This window comes from Mya arenaria, chromosome 6 (assembly GCF_026914265.1).
Source record: "Mya arenaria isolate MELC-2E11 chromosome 6, ASM2691426v1".
Classification (NCBI taxonomy): Eukaryota; Metazoa; Mollusca; class Bivalvia; order Myida; family Myidae; genus Mya; species Mya arenaria.
The window spans coordinates 30,631,340-30,648,712 of record NC_069127.1 but is presented as its reverse complement, the minus strand read 5'-3'; the positions used below and the strand labels follow the sequence as shown (position 1 = coordinate 30,648,712).

Genomic DNA, 17,373 nt, shown 5'->3' with positions numbered 1-17,373 from the left:
ACTTTCCATCGAAACAATATCGGAGAAATGACGGTGCATCAGTAGAAGTGGATCGTGGAATTAGTAATAATAATAATATCAATTAATTGTAGTGTTTCAACCACAGGTGCTTGTCACATTGCCTGGATACAGTAATATACTTTTATATAATTCTTTATTTTTAATAAAAAAAAATAATATATATTTTTTTTATTATTTATTTATTTTGGTCAAGAAATTGAATATATGTCATTCAAAAAAATATATATATAAAATACTAATTTTCTTTCATGAAAACATTGTTGAATATTTTTTAAATGACATATATTCACTCTCTTCGCCAAAATAAATAAATAATAAAAATTACAAAAAATAACAAAAAATATTAAAAACATAAAAAAAATATACTACTGTATCCAGGTTATGTGACGAGCACCTGTGGTTTTAACGTGAAGTTTGTATTACTAAGTTCAAATTGATTCCCAGTGAAGTGTTTTGTTGCATTTCTAACTGAAGATGCACTATTACTCCCAAATAAGATTTACCACAATTAATACTATTGTTTTAATATTTCAAAAAGGATGTATAAATGTCAAAAACAATGGTTCTTATGAAGGATACCAAGTTCAATTTAAAAGAAATGTGCATAAAACACAGTATTTCTACCTTATGAGATTATAGTAGATCGAAGTAAATCTTTAGCATTCACCAATCATTTAATAATTTTGTGCTTTCTGTTATTACATTCTCAATTACAAACTTGTTATCAGTAATAAATATTTTCTATAACTGCATTATTTAGTAAGTACTTAAAGGTTTATCAGTCAAAATTAGTGTTTGTTATACATGTGAATGTATTGATTTTGAATAAGAGTGTCACTATAAGATTCCTCAGAGTAAAGTAAAAGGTTAAACTGCTAAATTGAAATTATTACGCCATCTATGAATGTGGTGGTTTTGTATTCGCGCCAAATACAGTGGGGAATGTGCCTTACTTAGGGTCCCTGGGGTGCGGGGGCATTTGGCGCAGATTTTACCATCAGTTCGTCCCCGCAGGACGAGGGTTTTTACCGGGCTTGGCTGGACCGAAAGTCAAAGTTCTCGCAAATCCCCAGACCTGAAGAGGCCGTGGTTACAATTGACTGGTGCATAAAGAATTCTTACATTGTAACCAGTCAACACATCCATCGGTCGATTGACTGCACTGGTGGAATGATCAAGCGCCAAAGCAAAACAATCAACAGGAGACAAAAGTTGTCATACAATGTACATATCAAAACAGCGTTTCTCAATATTAGGGTCACCCTTATGTGACGGTCAATGAAAACAGTATTTTTATTGAGGTGTGTCTGAGCGCTTCAAGTCACAATGATCACAATATATTGATCGGACTACATACTGGATTGTGCCTGTCTGGCCTTCCATACATCATAGGTGGAACTATTATATGTCCAGTTTTTTTAAACAGGCGTGTAAAAACATGACAGATATGTATTTGTTTAAAAAGATATAAAGGGCAATAACTCTTACAATATTTAGGTTGGATTTATATATTACTCGTCACAAAAAATCACAATTTACTGTGAATAAGTTCATGAAGTTTGAAGTTGTGAAGGTACCTTCAATGATTTAAAAACAATAAAATAACAATAACAAAAAAAAATAGCCCGTATTCGAACTTAACTTAAAAATTATCAAAACAACCTCTCTGACAAATTTCCATGATATTTGGGCTGAAAATGTTACATATAAAGTGTTAACAAGGTTTTTCCATATTTGGGCTCTGTGACCTAGTTTTTGACCCCGGATGACCCATATTAAACCTTGAGCTAGAAATCATCGAAACAGCCTTTCTGACAAATTTCCAGGATATTTGGGCTGAAAATGTTACCTCTAGAGTGTTAACAAAGTTTTGCCATATTTGGGCTCTGTGACCTATGTTTTGGCCAAAGATGACCCATATTCAAACTTGACTTAAAAATTATCAAAACAACCTTTCTGACAAATTTCCAGGATATTTGGGCTGAAAATGTTACCTCTAGAGTGTTAACAAGGTTTTTCTATATTTGGGCTCTGTGACCTAATTTTTGACCCCAGATGACCCATATTCGAACTCTTCCGAGCAATTACTGGGACAAACATCCTGAACAAGTTTCGTTACAATTTAGGCAAAAATGTGACCACTAGAGTGTTAACAAACTAAGTGGACGGCCAACGGACAATGGACGACATACGACGGACATTCATCGATCCTTATTGCTCACCCTCAGCCTTCGGCTAAGGTGAGCTAAAAAGTATAACATTGTAATAACTTGTTTCATAATCATTGTGAAATCAAAATGTTTAACCTAATTAAAGTGACCACAATTAATGTAATATATATCGAAGATATTGTTTGCCCAATCTGATATCTGGCCGTTATCAAATGCTTCAGCCATATCTATCAATAAGTATGCATTTGTAAAAAGATAAACAACAGTAATGTTAATGTAAATTTATGTACATGATAATAACAAACATATTGCACGCATATTACAAACGCAAATCATACATATTTCATATAAACATTGGTATAAAAACAAATACTATCTTCGAAAAGAAATGTATGTGAATCAAACCAAATTAATACATTTGTTATGACTATAAAATTCTGTAAAGTTTCTACATTGTTAATTTTTTACCAGTAAATAGTGTTCAAAATTATACTTTATCCAGTATTTTTTTATCCGCCGTACACTTATTTTGTTAAGTCAGCCCTTATTGATTTTAATCAGGTGTATCGGTAAATAGAGGCTGGATCAGTAGGCAAAATATAATCTTAAACACTAAGCTTTTCAAGTATTAGTATATTTGGTTTAAATTATATATCATGCTAATAACGCAAAAACGGTCAATTATAATACTGAGGACATTCACACCAACCAAATTAAACACTAGTACTTCATGACTTCTACCTAGGATATTGACTGAAAGTGGCCCGAGTCTGGTTCCAGAAACTATCAGCTTTTGTCAAAATCAAACCAAACGAAATTGCTATAAATTACTTTATTTAAGATTTATTGCAGATTTATAGCTTTGTTATTGTTTACTGTTTTAATTCATCTCTCTGTCATAAAGTAAGAAAATATTGACTTTCCTAACCAGTCAAAAGGTTTTTGTTATGTCACTGCATCCTAGCACTGATAGAAGAATAGCGTTTCTAAATGTATTACAAGCGAAGTCGTACCTACATGAAATCGTTCTATGTTTTGAAAAGTCGCCCATACACAACTTAAATAGTAAAGGAATACTGGAGATATGGAGGAAATATTCTGACATGATGCAAAAAATAAACTCCTAAAATCTCAACATATTGTGACCTTGAGATCTCGACAATAGATACAACAATAGATGACATTTTAAATTCCAGAAATATGTCACATTCCCTTTGATGGTAACATATTGTAGCTCACAATGGCATCCAAACAATAGATACAACAATAGATGACATTTTAAATTCCGGAAATATGTCACATTCCCTTTGATGTTAACATATTGTAGCTCACAGTGGCATCCCAACAACAGATAAGACAAAAGATGACGTTTTCATTTCCGGAAATATATCACATTCCCTTTGATGTTAACATATTGTAGCTCACAATGGCATCCAAACAATAATACAATAATAGATGACGTTATATCGTCCGGAAATATGTCACATACCCTTTGATGTCAACATATTGTAGCTCACACTTAACATCTAAACACTAGGTACAACAATATATTGTTGTTTCAAATATTGCACAACTTCGTGGTGCTATAACGTCTTGTTGGTACGATTTCTCCTGTACCCAAATAGTGTCCATAGCTTATTCGGTGGTCACCAATACTCATGTATACAGTATCACAAACATCCGTCAATGTGATCATAATAATTATGATATAATTGATTAAATGAAAATTACAAAGTACAAAAGTATGCAAAAATATTTAACCTCACATTTTTTGGATAATTTAATGCCATTTATCATCTAGCATTATTATCCTTTATAATCAAACATACATTCAATTATATGTTCATGTATATTAAGTAAAATATGTGAATAAAACAACATGTTTTATTGTAAAATCACATATAAATTGTCAACACCAGAAATAAACATTTCACTGACGGTGAAAATATCTCTGGAATAACATGCCACTTATTCACACAAAGTCAGAATTTTCACACAATATAGAGGCACCGTTCATCACAATTCCTCCACAGTCCCTTCCTCAAATGGAACACAGTACCTGGGACCATTCTCCTGCAAAGCAAGACACAATAAAACAATTAACAGCAATAACAAAATCTATACACTTTTAAATATCTCGCCATTAAGACAATTAATTCCCATCAAAATCAAAAGGAAGCTTCCGACATCTATCAATTTTTGAAAATTTGAAAAATAAAGTTTGTTTCATTTAAATAAAGAGGCAACTTAATTTTGTGCATTTTAGAAATGAGCAGAAACGGGTATAGCATAAGAAAACAATACAATAGTAAGGAGTTGTGATTAGAAAAATGATGCAAATTTAGATTTTCAAAGACATAATTTTTATGAATTTGACAGAAAAGGAAATTGTTCTTAATCAAAGTTATATTAGGTTTCTACTACCAAATATGTAAAGTTTGTATGTATTTATAATCACATTCTTAGTTCTAATCAAAAGAAATAGTTCATGCTTAAAGCATTAAATTCTATGTAGGCAGGTACAATGTAGGTGCCCATGCTGGTCTCCATGAGGGCAGAAGCCTGTTACAAAAAAGGACAGGGTACAGCACCCTTTCAAGACTCTTTAGCTAGAACACTATCATTAGAACAAACCTTGATATCATAGTCGAGCACAAAGCTTGGAATGTCGAGCTGGTCAGGGTTTATTTTCGCGTACAGATACTGCACACCCTTTAACGAGTGGACCTTCTGTTTTATGTCAGATGCCGTAAACGTGGTGAAAAACCAGGTCGCAAACTGAAACATATCGAAAGTTATTGTGTCATACAGGGAGTTTGATCATTTTCTATAGCAACAATTGTTTATGGAACAAGAGCCCAACAAAGGCTTATGCTCTACTATGCTCTACTGGCATGGCGTTTTTGGTCATATCCAGAGCATGTGTGTATCTATATTCAAAAGGAACATACTGAAAGTGCACTTAGAACATTTCACTCCATTACAGTCTTGTAATATACAAAATGGCTTGTTAATATGGAGGCTCTATTGATTACAGAAATTTTGCCAATTACAAAGGCAATAATCCAGGATAAGTTTAGAATCATCAGGTAAACCGTAATATACATGTACTGAAGCTATATTATGTTCTCAAGCTCAATAACAGCTATAAATCCTTTTTAACAAAGGCAAAGTAAAACAAAACACCTATTGCACTCTCTAGGAACAGGTTGTTCCTCCAAGACTGTAACTTCCACTAAGCTACAATTGCAATGTTGACAATCTCATGGGCCATAATCCAGTCAAGCATGGGCAAATCCGGCCGGACTTCGAAAGAAACCTAGCTCTGATGGATATCTTGCTACTGTATAAGTTTAATTAAGATACAATCAAAACTAAAGACATTATTGCGTTCACAAGCAAGCATTTACAGACACATGCACGGACAACCAAACGACAGACACAGGGCCATCACATAAGCCCTTAGAGCCATTGGCCAGTAGAGCGAAAAACACAATCTCTCCTTTGGTCAACTTGATACAAATTGGAAGTGAATGCTGTATAGAATAGAAAGATCATCTGGATACCAAACAAATGGTTCAACTAATCAAACAGGGTTTAAAAACCATAACTAATATTTGATATAACGAACTGAACCAAAAAGCAGACACAAACAAATTCGAAACATTTACCTTTGACCACCATGTTGGGTGTACAACATAAAAGGATTTAAGGTTCTTCTTGTATCTGAAAACATAAAAACATATTTGAAAATCTTTATCTCAGTATAGAAAACAAGAGAATCACAAGAGGATGACAATGTCCTTTTCAATATGTGTTTATATATATATGTTGAGGGCCATAATTCAACAATTATAAAATAAAATCACAAAAATATCATTGATGTTATTCGAGAAAAGAATCAAACATTAATGTAATGTATTTGGTTTCTTTAAGATTGCAGCATTTTTTTATAAAGACATTACATGAGTTAAGGGCATTTTTTTTTGTATTGTCACATATGAAGAAAAGGTGTATGTTTTAGCATTGGGAATTGGTAAGAAAAAGACGCTGAATCCACAGTAGTAAATTATACATACTTATGGTCTAGGATATGGTAAACGTTCTTGAGGAAGTTCATGGGCGGGAGGTTTTGTCCGCTGGTGTGTGTGTGGAAGTAAACCACCACGTAATCCTGCTCCACAATTGGGTCCAGCAGTCGGATGGCATACAGTAGAGCCTGCATGGTATAAGGATTAGGCATAAAGGAACTAAAGGAACTAATTGTTTGTTTCTGGTTACAAGGCCAAAAACTAGAGGGAATGTAGGTCAGGATAAAAAACACATTTTATTTTAGGAAAATAAAGTAATGTTTTGTATGATTTCTAGCCTAAAAACTGTTGCAATTTGGTCAAATTATATTTACAAGTCTCTCCTGTGCAAGGAAGTACTAATAATGTATCCCAGAAACAAAAAAAATGGTCAGAAACATTAGTCTGTTGGCATCTTTTTTATGTATATAGTATAGTGCTATTAAATGTGAGTAGGGTGGGTAACCGGAAAAAAATAATTGTTATGCCTTAAAATATATAATAATAATAACGATTGTGTCATTTCAGTCCCATAACTCCACTCAATTTATGTAAACCAAGTATTTCAGGAAAGAATATAACATGTGTAGCATCCAGGGATATTTTGAGGACTTTGAAATATTATGAAATCATATATTGGCAAATAGTTGTACATGGAGTTCAACTTCATCTGAGTGTAAATCACAAATAGAGGTTTTGAACAGTCCTGTAACATAATACATTATTGTATGTGTTTTAATGACAAATCAGAATATCCCTTGGGCTTCAATTGTGTTTCTAAGAATCTTATACAAGTACATTTTAACATACTTAGCAGGCATTAAATATGTACTGTGTTTTAGTTTTCTGCATTGTATCGAAATATTCTTTTTACAAAGCTAAGGACATAATCAAAACCTTTTCTAGGTCCACAGTAGAAGCAGGGAAGTTCCTCCCCACAAAAACAATGACGGGCCTGCCAAACCGGTCCTGTCCCGTCCTGTACAGACAACGCAGGGAGGCAATGTCTGTAAGGTCTTCTGTCCTTGCTCGCTTTAGTAGCCGCTCATACCTGCAATAATGTTGTACATGTACAAGCTGGCAGGAATGGAGATAAGGGTTTAAACGAATTCAGTGAAAACTCCTTCATCTTTTAAATGCAACATTGTCAAACATGTACAAGCTGGCAGGAATCAAGATAAGATTATTAACAAATTCAATGCAAATCATCTTTTAAATATTTTAGAAAAACTGACATTTTTAGTATTTTTTTTAAAGTAGTTTCATAATATTAACTAAAAAAACGACAATATTCCTTTATCTACAGATCCAGCAGAATTGTTTAAATTTATTTCAGTTTTACAATAAGACATATAAAATGATGTAAGTTGAATAATTTCTCAATAAATATTAAGCCTAACAACCAGTCGACGATTTTCACCCTGCTGGGACTTGAACCAACACATTCTTGGATGAAGACTGACACCTATATCACACGACAACTCTCAACCTGGTTAGGCTTGAACCCGCAACCTCTTGGGTGAGAGCAGACACCTATTCCACTAGACCACTTTAACCCTTGCGACAATCAAACCCCCAACCTCTTTGATGAAAGGCGGACACCTATACCCCTAGACCACTCTCACCCTGGATGAGATCAAACCCATAACCTCTTGGGTTCAAGGCGTACACCCTTTTCCACTAGACCACTTTTACCCTGGTGAGGATCAAACCCACAACTGCTTGGGTAAAAGGCAGATACCTCTACGGCTAGACAACTCTAATCATGGTGGAGCTTAGACGCACCTCGTAGGTGAGAGACAGACACCTGTACGTTTAGAACTCTCGTTCTGGCAAGGACAGAACCCAATACCTCTTAAATGATAGGTGGACACCTTAACCACTAGACCATACAGTTTGCCAACTAGCAATGAAAAAAACATGGTGAGCTGTGTTTCATAACATTTGAATTTACTTCCTTACATGTTTTTTTTTTTTTTTACACATTTCATATCCAATACTAGTAAAGTACAGAAAAGAATTTTGTCCAAGAATGAAAATCCATAATCACATACAAATCAGTTCACACTAACTAACGTACCTCTTCCTGGCTTCCACCTTTTTCATATCGACATCGGACCTGGGATTGAGGCGTTTCTGTGTGTCAGGGTCAGCTTGCATGCTTGCGAAAGGGTGCTGCCCAACGGTGCCATTTATTGACTTACCGAACTCTGCGTTCAGGTCAACAGTCTTGTCATCAAAGTCTCGATCATCTGTCAAGACCAACAAAAATAATTGTTTTTTTTCTTTTTAACTGTCCAAACAAAATAGGGAAATATTTTTTTATCAAAATGATGTACCATAAAAGATAAAGACTATAAGTAGAAACAATTGAACAATTGTACAATGTACAAAAATGGGTCAAGCCAAACAAATATGGTATGTCGTGAAGTCAAAAACACATTATTAATGTCTAAAACATACACAATGAAGATGTGTACAAACAACTATTCATCTATGCCTAAGACATAAATGATGAACATGATCGTAAACTTAAAAGTAAAGAAGTTACAGCTTATAACGATGTAATGGTTGTATTCTGTTTAAATTATCAAATGCCATATCACTCTAACAGAAATTATATATGCACAAATAGAATACTTTATCCATCTAGGCTAGATATTGCTGACAGAGGAAGAAATATATAGAACAAATACATACTATTTAAGAGCAATATTTGTAATGAATTTTAAATACATGAGTATTTATTTCCATTCCTAATGCCATTCCTCAGATGAACACATATCATTTTGACTTCATTCATGTATTCTATGAACTCGACATCTTCAAATCACCTATGATCTTACAATATTGATGCTTGCGATTGGTAAAACAACTTTTTATTGCCCTAATACGTATGGGATGTAGATGAAACAAGTGAAAAAAATGACAAAGCTGTGGTGAATACAGTGGAATTAATACTACATTCAATGATCTTAGAAGAACTATTTTTGACAGGGTCATTAAGAATTTGAAAATGGAAGTATGGACTTCCTGTCCTTCCATAATGGAAGTTTTTCACTAAATTTGAAGTTTAAGTCGAGGACCCGAATATAATAATTTTTTCCACTGTATTTCAACTAGCATGTTTTAAATCAAATAATTTGCAACTATAAATTGCCAAATTCATAGATTCAGATCATAATAATTAATTTTACTTCAAGACTGATTGAAATTGTGACAATAAATGTAATATTGACACAAGGTTATGACATTTTGAGCTTCTGAGCTTTCAACTTTGGCAGTTTTATTTAAAATTATGGAAGTTTTTGTACTTCTGAGGGATCAATTTTGGAAGTTTTAACCCTTTTCTAGGGAATAATATTCTTCCAAACTTCCTTTAACTGAAGCCCTGTTTTGAGAGAGGTAGTCTGATTGTTCTAGAAAAAATTCGCCAAAAATGAGTATTTATAAATAAAACATTGAATATCAGTCTTTAAATTGCTGTTCCTCTACGAACTCAGCACGAATTGAGCTCATAACGTCTATGGTGAAAGTACCAATGGCAGGAATTGAGCTCATAACCCCTTGGGTGAAAGTAACGATGGCAGGAATTGTGCTCATAATCTCTTGGGTGGAAATACCCATGGCCTGATTTGTGCTCATTACCTCTTGGGTGGAAATACCCATGGCCTGATTTGTGCTCATTACCTCTAGGGTGGAAATACCCATGGCCTGATTTGTGCTCATTACCTCTTGGGTGTAAATACCCATGGCCTGATTTGTGCTCATTACCTCTTGGGTGGAAATACCCATGGCCTGATTTGTGCTCATTACGTCACCTTAGTGCAATAACTCAATATCTGCTTCTATTTCCATATGCAGTTATTTAGTTAATGCACTAGGGTGACAATTACCTCTTGAGTGAGACGACGAAACCTAGGCCAATTGGTTACTTTGCTTTTTATGGAAATGATTTCAAACACATTTTTTGAGACAAACAAAATGTGCCCTACATTGTATATAATTTTCACGAAATTATTTTATATTGACCACAGTAACACTAACCAGACTTTGGGTATATGGGTTTATCCATGATGCGGATCTGGCGTTCAGGGATCACCGGCTCCCCCATATCATCCCCGATATCCTCAGGTAAATGTGCCAAGCTCTCTTGCTCCTCTTGTGGATTGCGTGGGAAATACAGCGGCAACACTTCCTCATATACATTCTTAATAAATAATAATCATAAATTGATCATTAGACAACATTTGACACATTACAAAGGTGTTTGATCAATTACACATGCATACATGATGTATCCCAAAGCCAGGGATAAAATCGCCCTGGAGTATGCTCAATCGCTGGGCCCCCTGGCAAGATCCCCTTGAATTTTTGTTTGTGTGTGTGATTGGAAAAAATGTAGACTACTTTGCTTTTTTACAATTCATTTTCTTACAGCATATACCGTATACTCAATACAGATTTGTTCATCTACAAGGGCGTTTAAAAATTACAAACATGAACAAATAAAACGCCTGTGCCAGAATGACTAATGACAATTGATGAAAAAACCCTGGGAAGCCTTTAAGGAACTTGGCATGCATGCAGATGTACATCTTTAATAAATCTTATTATATGGCATAGAAAGTTAACTTCCATAATAGTGTGTATAATAAAAACATACATATATGTGCAAACAATCTTTGTGATGTTAAAGTTACACTAGCACAAATTGATACTTTTTATTTTTTGTCTTGGACTGAGCCAATTTTTGCATTAATGTCTTGAAACCAATGATAAAAGACTACTGACAAAAGATCAGATCGCTGTTTTTCATATTTACGGTCAAAATTTAATGTTTATGGCTAAAAGCGTTGTTAACGCTTTAAGACAAATGAGTTGTTCAACATAAAACTTCAATTTTTGAACGTAAATATGAAAACTTGCAATCTAATCTTTTGTCAGCAGTCTTATATCATTGGGTTCCAAACACTTACGCAAAAATAACCCGATTCCAAGACAAAAAAATTAAAAGGTTTCAAAACGTTCATTCGATTGACAGACAGTGCAGCTTAAAATTTCACTACAAAATAGTTCAAAAATACTTTTATCTGGAAATCATGTAGGCAAATTTCAATATGTCAATTATTGGTAATCATTATAAATTGATTACAGTAAAGTAATGTCGTAAGTCTCATAGCAATTCTTTCATGAGCACCACTATGTGTTTAGACTTACATAAGTTCCATCATCACAGACAAATATTATGGCATCAACATCACTTCCATATTTCTCCAAAAACCGCCGCACTGTCCCTGGAGAAGAAAGTAAAAGATGAAATAAGTATCGCTGAATATGAAACAACAGTACTGCACAGCCACAGCAAGGCTCCTCTGTTCGTTTTAGTCAATAAGAGATGTATAACTCCTTACATATTAAAGCAAGTATATGTAAATATGTATACGAATTTCAATGTAAACATCTTGAATGGTAATTAAGATATGGCCAAGTTTAGGTTAAAGTTATTGACGGACTTTTACATGGGGCATAACTGGACAAATCTTTAAGGGAAGGTTATGGGCATTGTTATAAATGTGCACTCTGTCACTAGTAACATGTGTACAAAGTTTCATCTTAAATATAAAAGGTTTTATTAAATTATGGCAAGTTAAAGTTTTTACATGAATTTTTCAACTATAACAAGGCATAACTCAACAAATACTAGAAAAAAAGGGCAATAGGCCTTTCTACACATTTGCATTTTGTACATCGTGACATGCGTATTAAGTTTCATGTGAATATTTTGAAAGGTTATAAAGTCTTTGCGAAGTCACAATTTTTGCATGACTTTTTCAACGGACATTACTTGACAATCATTAAAGCCAGAGGTATGGGTCTTGCTAAACATGTGCTAATATCAGTACCAAGTTTTATTTAAATATCTCGATCTGTTTTTGAGTTATGGCCAAGATAAAAGCTTTGCACAACGATGCTGACGACACCAAGGCTATGAAAATAACGTATTTTCTTTAAAAAAAACAGGCAAGCTTAAAAGAACAAACAAAGATTTAATATATGAACAGTCAATTTGTTAATATAAGTCAGGTAGCATATCATGTCCTTGGTTCTATGTATTTATGTTATTCAAATTTGAAGATATATGTATCATCTATCATTCCACAGAGCACCAGAAACAGAGGATTCTTTAGGTAAATAGGATGACCAAGGAGATTACTCCACCTATTAATAAAGCCAGAGTGATTGTCCTTAATACACATGTGCATATTGTCAACTCTAAAATGTGTACTTAGCTTCATGTAAATATTTTGATTTTGGGGTTAATATTGGCCAGTGTTAAATTTTGTACAAACAACATAAGGGTTTAATACCTCGTCCTGTATGTTTTTATTTCTGCAAAAGATGGACAAGCTTAACAGTAATAAGTTAAGTCTTGTTGTCTTAATATGTCTGGACTTACGTATTGCAATATGAGCGCCTTCTTTAGGTGGGTACCCCCTTTTACCAGAATGCACACAGCATAAACCCAAGGTGCGGATGGAATTCTCTCTGTAACAGAAATAACATAACTTGAATGATCTCAGCAAACAAAATAACTCCCTCATAACCTGACAACATATAGATAAAATACATACTTATATAAACATAAATTACAGAATATCATAATATATATCATTTACATTTATTACATGTCTTTTGGTGTTTCTTATGCACCAGTCATTTGTAACCACGCCCCCCCCCCCAGGTCCGGGGGTATATCGGGGATAGCCCGGCCATGTTTTTACCTTTCAGGTGGCCCCGCAGTGCCGGGTAAATGTGGTGGTTTTGTATTCGCAAAAATATAGCAGGGAATGGGCCTAACCTAGGGTCCCTGGTGTGTGTGGGGGGGGGGGGGGGCATTTGGCAAGGATTTTACCATCTGTTCGTCCCTGCAGGGTGGGGATTTTACCCGGGGCTGGCTGAACCAAAAGTCATAGTCCCCGCTATGCCCCGTACCTTGGGGGGCTGTGGTTATAATTGACTGGTGCATTATCCATAACAGGACTGCTAAATCAGCAGAGTAAATTAGTAAAGAACAAAACACATTCTCTATAGACAAAAGAAAAGCACTGTCATTGAGAGTTTCAATTGTATGCTAGAACATAACTGAAAAAACATATTTCTGAATTAGACTGCAAGCCCTGCACCGTTAAAACATTTGCCACGCTTTACAATCTTTTTAACATATGATAAAATGTACATGTAGTTTGAAGCAGGTTTACAAATGATAGGGTGCTAAGAGATAAGAGGGCACATTGTATGGGGCTGTCAATCGGCATTGTGTTCAACTGAGGTAATAATAGGTTTGTGTCAAGTTTATATCTATTTATATGCATATCATAAGTATGAATCAAAACTAAATCCTTGACAGGTGCATATGTTGGTTTCCTTGAGGGCAGAAAAGTTGCCACAAAGGACAGGGTAAAGCACCCTTCTATATCTCTTAAGATTAAACCCTACATGTATATACTTGGCTTGTTACAAATTTTCAAGATGCTTAGCCCAGTAGCAAAACAATACTTGGGCTTGTTGAACCAAAAGTGTAATACAATAACTGCTATTAATCCAAACCTGACTAGTTGCAGGACGTTTCTGTAGCTGCAGAACAGAGCCCCTTCAGCTGCAGTCACATATTTCACATTGTACCTTGGCCCGACCGTGTGAATCACATAGCGGCTCAACAAGTCAAAACCCTCACTGATTTTGGCATCACCAGTCTTGCACACTGAAAATATCATAGAATAGGTTTTTAAAATGTGTTGTGGTTTAACTTTACAAGACCACATTACAACTATATGACTGTAATCTAGCGTAATTGAAAGCAAATGGCAGCCCCACTTGCCAGCAAGGGATGCTGAGTTCAATCTCTAAAGTGGTCTCATACTTTTCAGAGGCAGTGAAGTTAATAATGTGTTATTGCCAGGGATGTAGAGATGACAGTCAAGTGTCTGTAACCTTACCATAAATAAAGTTATATGTCAGTGTTCAATGTCTGATTCCAATAAGCAACAACTATTTGAATGGGTTTGTAAACATATCACCTTTTATGTTGTTTTTAATTTCTGCCTCTAATTTGGGACCTGCCTTTGTATAGAGTGTCTCTGTAACACTTGATCTTTCTGTCATTCGCTCGTTTGTTGAATGTACAATGGCATGAACACTCAATTCCGTTATGTCACCACTCCTGAAATATACATAGCAAATAATTATACATTTATTATTTTTTATTGAATTTCTCAGTAACAAATGGAAATTAATTAAATTATAAAATAAATCAACAATACAAAAATAAATCAAAATAGGCTCCTCTCTTGGACAGTTCTACACGTCAAATCATGATTTGATCTTTAACTAAAGCTTGATGAGGATTTCTTTTACTTGTTATTCACCACAAACTATAACTTGAATCTGAAACATTATTTTATACAAATTTTAAGACAATATTGACATTTTATCCCAAGATATTGTAACTTGGTAAACATTTACTACATGTTGATTTTTTTTATCTTAATGCACCAGTCAATTGTTACCAGGACCCCCCAAGGTCTAGGGGTATACCAGGGATAGCCAGGGAAATGGGCCGTATTTTTACCCTCCAGGTGGCCCCACAGTGCCGGGTGAATGCGGTGGTATTGTCTTCGGGCCAAATATAGCGAGGACATGAGTCTTACTTGGGGTCCATTGGATGGGGGGCATTTGGCAGGGATTCTACCATCAGTTTGCCCCCGCGGGTCGGGGATTTTACCCGGGCTTGGCTGGACCCAAAGTTAAAGTCCCCGCTATTCCCCGGACCTGTGCGGGCCGTGATAACAATTGACTGGTGCATAAGAACCATAAAATTATTTTGTTGTTCAGGTCATTTCTCCATGGGAACGGTGACACTTTTTCTTCACTTTCGGAATGGTTTTGACTGTCATCATCAGAAGCAAGAGGCAACACTGTAAAATTCCACCGTGTCATATTGTCAACATAAACCACATGGTCTCTTGCTCCGAGTGGGTCTTGTGAGCCGTCCTCTTCCATCATTTTTTTCACAGTTTTATATCCGATTATTTTTCACAAAATGGCCATAAAGTTCAGATAATTGATCAACTGATTTTGTCTTGTTTTGTTCAATAGATATACATTGACTGTAAATGCTTTTCAATGAATACAATGTTAAACTATCTCACAACTAGATTTAACAGAACACAAGCTATCTTCTTGAATGTTTTCACATGCGTCATCTTGGAGTTTATGCCTTTTAAATGGCTTACACTCGTGATTGACTTATTTTGAGGACATTTTTGACTTCCGCCATTTTAAAATCATGTGACTTGTGTTTAAATTGATCTTGATATAACGTCCATGAGAAATCTGGTGAATGGCGTGTAACTAACCGGGGTCTTGGTGTAACCATTTACTGTCTAAGACAACAGTTATTTTACTTAAGGAATGAATTGCGGGCTTGGTGTCATTATCGGGGTATGAACGCAATTTGGCTGGTCAAAGTGTGTGGAGTCATCCTGGGTGGCCACCTTCTGTTTCCGTGGAGCGTTCTCTATTGTCGACCCCAACATAGCAAGTGGACACACCACTAAATAAAGAACATTACAAGTTTAAATATAAAAAAAAACTGCCTAAAGAAGACGCCTGTGCCAGATGCTGTACAAAGATGTGGCCATATTTCTATAACAAAAACTGCACCTGTCCACCCCCAGGCTGAAAAATGTAGTTTAATTGTTAACAAAAGATTTTCCTTTCTCGGTGTCACACCACGTACATTCGATCGTTTGTATTTAAACAATTGTAAAAGCGGCTTTGTTGAAATAAAATGTCCATATTCAGCAAGAAATATGCCAGGCATGTTCTGAAATTCCAGAGTTCTACCTAACAAATTCTCATTTAAACAAAACAAACTAGTACTATATGCACAGATTCAAGATCAACTGATGATAACTTGATGCAACTTCTGCGAATTCATTGTGTACACATATGTTTTAAGAATTCTGCCAGACATTTCATTTATGTCTGATATGTTGAAAAGATTAGCAGATTTCTATGTAAAGCATGCTGTGCCTCTTTTGTGTTCTCAAAAGTAATAATTGTTAAAGTTCAAAATTCATCTTAATATACATGTACTAACATATGAATTTTCAGTCTACAAAACTGTGGAAACCCAACATTTCTCTCCGCCTTCGTCTGATCTGAAGTAAAGAACGGAATGCCTCAAACAGTTATTTCTTTTGTGAAATATAAAATGATACGGATATAATAAACTTATGAAATTGTCCAAAATGTTGAGATTCAATTTACGATTACATATTAAAGTGATCTTTAATTCATTAAATGATTAATTTTGATGAATTTAATGATAAATGTGAAATTGTATTATTGTTTTTAAAAAGTGCTTCACATACATACTTGTGAAGTTGTGTATTTATAACTTTAATTGAGAGACTGTAAGAAAGATAATCAATTCTATTAGGTGAACTATCAAGTAATTTCGAAATGCATCTTTATATACAAGACCCTCTTATTCAAAATCAATACATACACATGTACAACGAACATCAATTCTGACTGATAAACCTTTTAGAGCTTACTAAATAATGCATTCATGGAAAATATTAATTACTGATAACAAGATTGTAACCGTGTTTTAAATAGCAGAAAGCGCAAAAATATTAAATGATTGGTGAATGCTAAAAGATTTACTGCGGTCTACCATAGTGTCATAAGGTTGAAATACCGTGTTTTATGATTATTTCTTTTAAATTAAACTCGGTTATCCACATAAGAACCATTGTTTCCAACATTTATTAATCCTTTTTGGAATATTAAAACAATACTATTAATTGTGGTTAATCTTATTTAGGAGTAATATTGCATCTTTAAAACAAATTAGTTAAAAATTACAAAACATAACCGGTTGGATTGATTTTTGTCGAAAGTTTAAGCCTCTTCGGCTGAACACCAGAGATGATTGATCGCTTACCCAACAGCCCCCGAGCAGGTGCAATATTGGATCATCGTCGGATCCATTAGATCTAATAATTGTACGTGGACAGTTTTTTTTAACTTTTTTTATA

General features: G+C 34.6%; 1 protein-coding gene across 1 annotated transcript; it reads right to left on the bottom strand.

Annotated features, from left to right (window-relative positions):
- Positions 1–2,439: 2,439 nt before the first annotated feature.
- LOC128236496 (protein GDAP2 homolog) lies at positions 2,440–15,603 on the bottom strand. The gene is made up of 12 exons (XM_052951381.1): positions 15,135–15,603; positions 14,344–14,486; positions 13,874–14,027; positions 12,723–12,811; positions 11,483–11,559; positions 10,310–10,472; positions 8,343–8,514; positions 7,160–7,313; positions 6,272–6,411; positions 5,864–5,918; positions 4,827–4,970; positions 2,440–4,265 (listed from the first exon to the last, which is right to left on the bottom strand). Exons 1-12 carry the CDS (start codon positions 15,326–15,328, stop codon positions 4,209–4,211), a joined length of 1,542 nt encoding a protein of 513 aa, XP_052807341.1. The 5' UTR covers positions 15,329–15,603; the 3' UTR covers positions 2,440–4,208.
- Between the last annotated feature and the right edge of the window lie 1,770 nt (positions 15,604–17,373).